Genomic DNA, 7,911 nt, shown 5'->3' with positions numbered 1-7,911 from the left:
TGCATCTCCCACTGCTACGGGATCAGTGAAGCTCTAGCCATCACGTGAGGAGGTCGAAAGGGGGTGGACCCAAACCATGTTATTTAATGTTATTTAATCCGGTGTACTAAATAACGCCTGCGCCTTAAATAATTTAATGCTGTAAGTCATGTAAATGCTGTACATAAAGTAGCCTCTTCCGCCTACTTGTCCGGATGACTGTTCCGGGCATGACACCCGCTCGAGTTCACCCCGGCCAGGCAACCACATTCCTAACACCACACAGCACGCTGGATTGTTACTTCTGGCTAACCTATACAGCTCTATTTTCCCTCCATTCCGTGTTCCTCTGGTCGTTCTATTAACATCTCTCCTTACACCTCTAACAATGAACTTTACTTCACATCTGTCGCGACGATGTACAGCTTGCAAGGATATAGACAAAAAGAAGCCACAAATCGGCTTGGCTAAGTCTGTCTCTTATTGTCAAAACGTACATAAGCATGACATGGCAACAGTATACAGTTAAAATAAAGCGAGGACGAACCAAGTGTGTTGAAAGAAAATACAACCTCACTTAACTTATGCAAAGGTACGCGTATTAATCTGCAGCAAATGGATGGACGAAAAACTTCATTGCAGTGCTGAATGATTCCACACCCGCTTTATAGGGCTAGCCTCGCGGGCCGCTCCAAGCAGCGCCAAAAACAAAACGATGTAAACATGCTATAGAAATACATATTAAATATAGCTTAATGTGGATAAGTTAAACCACATCATACTTAAATAAGACGTTAATAGAAATATATTATGACATACGCATCTCTTTCCCCAATGTAGGGTGGTGGTTACTCCTAATTCCCAATCCCTCATTTTACTACCATAAGTCATTTTCCCTCCTTTCTTGTCTGTCCATTGGACACCGTCTAGATCATCGGCTCAAAAAGTAAACACGGAATGTCACCCCTAACGACATATACATATGCAGAACTTGTAGCCATTCTAGTATTTTAGTGATGCCGTTAGGGAAATAGGGCAGAAATCGTCGGGTCATGTTTTATACAGCAGTTTTTTATATAACGTCCGTTGGCCAGTATTTGAAGGAAGCTGCGAACACACAGTATTTGACAAGGTGATAGCTGGCATAGTGCTTCAGAGAAAAGGTGTCACATCATCTTTCTATGGTTTCTAGATCGCTGTGCCATCTTAGGCAACGCTAGCAAAGTGGTCAGTCTGACCTCACACACCAACATCCTTTCCCTCCATTCGCTACATCTACGCCTACAAATCCTTCATAACTGTCAGCGCGAGCTTACACTCTGGTATTTTAATAATGTAGTTCTCAGAAATGCCCAGGTTTTACAAATACGTAATAAAAGACTAACTTGCTAGAAAAAAAAGATCTAACTTAAGGTTTTTTTTTTTGTAACTTTCCGCATGTTCAATAATACTGATTAGCACTCTCTCGAGTCACAAATTTCATGACAATTTTATTGCCATATCTGCGCATATTTCTCAAAAAGAATCTCCTGAAAATTTATGTAAGGGCGGTCATGTATTCGTGCAAACCAAGAATGTTTACCCTGCGCTGCTTGAGTGACGAAGTATTCCTTGGGAAATTATACAAATTAAAAAAGAACAAAAATACAATTTGTTTATCTGAATAAAAGTAATCAATACGTTATCCTAACATTTATTTTCGCTGTCTCATTAACCGCTGAAAACTAAACTTTAGCAATGCCGGTTTCTAGGCATGGAACAAATGCCGCCACAACAACTTTTTTGAGTCATGAGGAACTGAGATCTAGGAAAGCTTCAGTACCCATCACCCTCCTCCCTCCCGTCTCCCTCCTATCAAATGTCAACGACAATGGGACTGGAAATCAAACTCGCGCCGCAATGACGCGGACCCTCTGGCCGGCTTGGAGTTGGGGGTGAAGATTGCTGTGTCACATTTCACGAAATATTACCTCAGTTTAGCTGACTGTGTCATCTGACGATGGCAAGTGATACCCTACAAATGGTCATCTCCCCAACTCAGGTTTCACTCAACTGCCATTGCACAGTGTTTGCAAAAGTAGTTTTCTCCACCATTAGTCAGAAACGAATCAAAGACGAAGGTGGCATGCCAGATACTTCGGTATTTGGCCGCTCTCCGCGATACGTCATCTGTCCTTTGTGCCCCTCTTCCTCCATTTCATTAAAGAGAGAGAGAGAATGGTTCACTTTCATTGATACTCTGAAGTCACGACATTTGTTTTCCTTCGGTTACAAGGACCTTCTCCCAACGCTGATAGAGAGCGCGTGTTACTTTGCCTGCGCTTCCCTCATCGCCTCTACCTCCTCGCCACGTTAGCCTCACTTTCAGCCCACAGACGTGCGCGCCTCTCCCTGTTCTTCAAACGAGAACACTCGCCCTCTTCGCGACCGCCGTCACGCCTGCTTTTCTGTTTCCTCGATACGGCGAGACAAGAGGGAACGGAAGAGAACTTTCGCCGCTCGAGGGTCCGTGGCGCTCCCTCTTCTCTTCTTCCCCCAATCTGGCGTTCAGCGGAGGCGCTTTCTCGCCTCGTGTCAAAGCCTTCCCCTTCCTCTCTCGTCTCGCGTTTCTCTCCGAGAGGGCGAACGATCCCCGCGAGCGAGTGCAGACGACATAATTTCGCTTCCGTCGCGAGTGCGGCACCAGTATACCGCAGCATGCCGTTCGATTTGCGGGCTGCCCTTTAATCACTTCACTGCCGCGTAGCGCAACGCAACTCATCCTCCGGGAAGTTCAGTGCAACACCACGACTGGAAGCTGCAGTGATCTCTGGTGAATCGCTGCTCGCTGAAGTGACTCGACGCGCCCCCAGCGTGCGCGTGTGCGCGTGTGCGCGTGTGTGTGGCGCGCGCGGCCCTTTCGATTTCGTTCGAGCGGCCACTGTGGACTCGATAGCGTGGTAGTGCGGCGAGAAGAGAGTGGGTGCTGCGCAACCGGCCGCCGGACGACAAGAAAGGGGCCACCTGGAAGCCGGCGCGGTTTCGAAGTACACCCCGAGTGTTGTCGGAGCGTGTTGTCTCGTTTGTTGCGCAAAGGGCCCGGAGAAATTCTTGCAGCCAGCATGAGCGGCCACGTCGGGGATCTCAGCCCCAAGCAGCAGCAGGCGCTTCAACAGGTAGGCATGTACATTGTAAAAACGCGCGTGAAATGCGTCGTTTATTATGCATGCTCTCGATATGGTGTCTGCCAGCTTGCGTTTCTTTTACTGACTACAAAACCGCCGGCAAACAGCTTTGGGTGTTCTTTTATGTGAAAAACCACGATACTTCAAGGAAAAATTGAATGTGCTAACTGTACACACGCAAACACTAACAATAAACATGCACAAGCTTATTGACCGTGCACTGAAATCATCCGTGTGTTTTCTCACTCTGTCCTTCAGCACGATTTGCACATACCACTTCGCCTTGCAGGAATGAATTCGAATCGCCCAGCGACAAGTTTAATCAAAAACGACAATATAGTTGCGAGGCACATAGCGTGTTTATGCGCTGATTTGAGGGAAGGTGGGGGGAATCCGGTTTCATTTAGAAATCGAACCCGCGCCCTCCTTCTTAGCGCAATGACGTAGCTGTTTGAACACCATGGCGCATTGTACAAACTGGCTGTCCCATATTTCGACTATATGCATTGCGAGCAGTCACTTTGTTGCGCGTTAACTACGTCTTCAGTAGCAGAAAGCGAATGTTATATTTCATAACAGGAATCGGCAATTAACTAACTAAGCTTCTTCTACTAATCTGTCCGTGGAACCGAATGGGCACGTCCGTTCTTGCAATGTCGAGGAAATGTCTCGTCTGATGGTGTCTGCGGTATTGCATGTTTGCCTAAGATGAAGCAAACTGTTATATTCAAACAGGGATTTGAGTCCGATATGATTCGGACTTAAACAGATTAAATTGAAGTGTGGATTTATGAAATTGAAGATTGGATTTAGGCCCACGTCTGCTATGTACCAAGCCTGTCTTAATCTTGTCCTGATTTTGCCGGTGAAGGCACAGGGATCTATGTGGAACAGCCAACTTGTTTCGAAAATGAGAAAAAAAACGGCAAGATGCAAAAATACGTACCTTGAAATAATTGTGAAAAAAAACAACAACGTTCTCATTCATTTATAGTTCCGACTTTTCGGTAAGAAAGGTTCAGTCGCATTCAGTGGCATCACGTAAATGAAAAAAAATAACTTTTTGAGCAAACGGTTAAATAATGATTGAGTGTATTTCGACGCCGCAGAGGAACTGCGACGGCCCGATGATAAATAGCCCTCGAAGCACTGCCTCAGAGTGTTCTTGCTTCGGACAGGAATCCTTTGAAATATTGTGTGTTCAGCCGACGTGTAAAGGAAGAGGTACGCGTCGGCTTTTGTCACGTTTTGAATTAAAGATTCATAACACATGGGTTTGCCAAAAACAGCTCAAACGATATTTCGTGTTTGAAGTTAATGTATTCAAATAACCGAAATTCTACTCGCCTCGTCGCACCTTGTCATTAAGGTTAAAGAGAAGGACGCCTCTTCTGATACATTTATATTCATAAAACTCCCATATTTGTTAAAATGAAAGCGAGACATTACTTCCATGTATTAATGACCCCCTCTACCGTCCTCCCTCTCTCTGAAACTACTCGACAGTAGTAAGTTACGATTTATTCAGCAAAGTGACTCAGCAAATTTTTGTAGCTACGTAACATGACAGTTAATTCCACAATGGCGGCATACTATTTCTAATCGTCTTTTCAAAGGTGAGGCAAGATCGTTTTAGTTTGGGTTCTCCATCTTCCGCAACTTCGTTTAGGGGTATTGAACAATGGCCTCAACAATGAATACCTCGCGCGAGGGTCAAGACTTCGACAAGCGTACTCGACTTTGTCAGGACACTCAAGGTCAGGATGCAGATAAAGTCAAAGACCAACAAGTGTCCTGACTTTGTCAGGGCGCTCATTTGTCGGGGTGAGGTAAAGTCTGCTTGTGGGAAAGCTATTGCCCTTTTGTCGAACCGTCAACGGGAGTCCGAGTGGGGATCTAACCCGGGTCGTTTGCATGGCAAGCGAATGTTCTACCACACAAAGCGTCAACAACTTTTGTCCCAACGCTTTGTCCCAGCGTGCAACCGTTAGCTGTTGCCCCAGTCTCTAAGCATTTTCTACGAAGTGTTTGACATCCCTGACTCTGATACTGTACAAACCTTCAGGTCTCCATCTCGCATTCTGTAACAAGACTCTCATTCTCGTTACAGCACGCGAACTATTTTCGTTCAAACAGAGCTTGTTTCGGGGAAACGACACCCACGACCGCGCCTCCCTCGGCTCTTACCGGGCAAGATACGCGTTAAAATGTTGAGAGCGGGGTTTCGCATGACGCAGACGTCAACAAGAGATAACTGCCAGTAACTGGGGGGACGCCGAAAGTATCCAAAAGCTCGAGAAATAACTAGGGAAAGCATTGGAAAGGGTTCGCTAAACGAACGTGAACTGCGTGCGAGATAGAAAATACACGTGCATATTGCTCCAGTTCTGCAGTATAGACGCAAATATATGCAGCAGCGCTGACTTAAAAAAGTTTATCGTAGCTGATAAGCTGGTTAACGTGATCCCTCGACCTCTAAGGCCCCGTGGTGGGCTGACTCGGTTTCCCTTGGGCGTTTAAATGCTTCTCCTGGTATTGTATAGCAGCCGTGATGCCTGGCCGTTTTTGTTTTTTTTTTTTCAATTTTATGAACGCTTAGCACGTCAGAGAGAAATGTGCCGGTCTTCACATGAACTCGTCTCGTCGCATCTAACGAAGCACGCAAAGATAAGATGGCCGTAGAACCACTGTGCCTTCCTCGCGCAATAAACTGATTAATATTCGTGGCATGTCCACTACAGAGTTGCTTTACTTTTTGTGTATTGCCATTCTAATATAGAGTGTGCCCGTACGCAGACGGCCGTGTTGAATCAAAACATTGCGCAACAAACTCAACACAGCTGCGAGTTTGATAAGTGGATACTAATCACTCATTAATGTGCTGAGCATAAACGCGAGACAGAGAAGCGCTGTGAACTTGTTCCTTCATACCATGTGTCGTGTTCAGTACCAAAGTTTATGCAGAAAAGCATTCTGTCAAATTGTTCGAAAAAATCACGGAATGATTTTAATAAATGGTTTATATCGATTCTTGCCTGGAAACGAGCGCTGCAGCACTTATTAAAAAAGCAGCGTCACAATGTATGTATCTGGACAATTTCAAAAGTGTATACGGCAGCCGCTTTTTTTTAATATGGTAAATGTTTTGCAACAGTGACCGTGTGAGTGGTATTTAGGGCAATTTCTGGATAGGAATTGTAGCCGCGAGAACCAATTTGTGTAAGAGGTGCGCCACTGAATGGCGATAAGACTGCGGTTCGCGCTGAAGTAGAATTAAAAAAAAAAGGGGGAGGGGGGCTCGACAGGTCTGGCTTTTCTCAAAAAGTTTTCAAAGTTTGGCAGCACTACGCGCGGTCGTTGTTCGTCAGATTACGTTTTATTGTTTTCCCGTAGGGCGTAGTTTCGCAAGCACTCCGTACTGTTGGCAAGCTTTAGCAAGACATTTGCCGACTGCAGCATACATATTCTTTATTAGCCTGCGCGAAGAAAAAAAATGCAAATGCGTACGTGAACTTGCAAGTGATTAAACGTAGCGTCCACGGTATATATTTCGACATTTTACTACAGATTGATGGGTGTTATTTTTGAATGTAAATATTTGACATGTCTGTCAGGTTGGGTATGAAAAGTGGGAAATGATTTAAAAAACGCCGGGTCTCTTCAAAACTTTTGGTTGGAGTTTAAATCATTTTCCATGGGTGTGATTCTGGCTTTCCTACGTGCTGCACTAAGAAACGAAGAATGAACTTTGTAGATACAAGTACAGTCATTCACGTAACGAGATGGCATGCAGTCACGCATAATGACTGAATGATGTCGTCATTATAGACCATTCATATACACCATTCTTATACGTTACTATACTTTTTTATGCACTCCATACACCATGGTTATACATTCTTATGCGCTCTACAGGGTTCCCACATATTTTTAGCCAGAGTTTAAGAATATTTCGGAACACGTAATTACGACGCGACCAAATGCATGTTGCTCATCGTTGCCTAGAGTTAGTCAAACTATTTTTTGTGTTCTAAAATATTGTTTAATTAGATCTGTTTAATTAACTGCCTTTTGAAGAAACGAATATGGATAAAAAATTTGAATGAGAAAGTTGTAGATCGGTTTGCAAAACGTCTAAATAGATAGCTTCGAACTTTATATCGGTGAAGTGTTAGTGTTTTTCTGCTGATTACAAATGCCTGCGAAATACAAAATTAGACCACGTGACAAACCCACTCGCGCGTCAGTGCGCACGATGATTCTAGCGCTCCCTAACGTTCCGCGTACGAACGACACGCTTCCCTCGCACCGCTTCATGACAACGATAAGCAGTCACAGCGCTTATCGTTTTTGCGGCCGATAGCGAGACGTGTTCATCGTTAAGCCACCACCATTGTTGCGGCCCTGCCGAGACAAAACTATGGGACAAATGCTATGGTCGTTAGTACGCGGAACGTTCTAAGGGAGCACTAGAATCATTGTGCTCACTAACGCACGAGCTGGTTTGTCACGTGGTCTTTTTTTTATTTCGCGGGTAATTGTAATTAGCAGAAAAACCCTAACACTTAACAGATATAAAGTTGAAAACTATCTATTTGATCGTTTTGCTTGTCGACCTACAACTTTCTCGTTGAAATTTTTTATCCATCTTCGTTCCTTCAAAAGGCAGTTAATTAAATAGATCTAATTAAACAATATTTTAGAACACAAAAAATAGTTCGACTAACTCCAGGCAACCGTGAGCAACATGCATTTGGTCGCGTCGTAA

General features: G+C 44.5%; 1 protein-coding gene across 1 annotated transcript in view; it reads left to right on the top strand.

Annotated features, from left to right (window-relative positions):
* The first annotated feature begins 2,826 nt into the window (after positions 1-2,826).
* LOC119172849 (SEC14-like protein 2) overlaps positions 2,827-7,911 on the top strand; it is a 92,621-nt gene continuing 87,536 nt past the window's right edge. Inside the window, exon 1 of the mRNA XM_037423998.2 lies at positions 2,827-3,134. Within this exon, the coding sequence (XP_037279895.2) occupies positions 3,081-3,134 (54 nt within the window). The 5' untranslated portion in view covers positions 2,827-3,080. The remainder of the gene's footprint in view (positions 3,135-7,911) is intronic.

The sequence above is a fragment of the Rhipicephalus microplus genome, chromosome 3, assembly GCF_043290135.1.
Source record: "Rhipicephalus microplus isolate Deutch F79 chromosome 3, USDA_Rmic, whole genome shotgun sequence".
NCBI lineage: Eukaryota > Metazoa > Arthropoda > Arachnida > Ixodida > Ixodidae > Rhipicephalus > Rhipicephalus microplus.
Note: the sequence above shows the minus strand (reverse complement) of the source record. Positions and strands in the feature narration are given on the sequence as shown.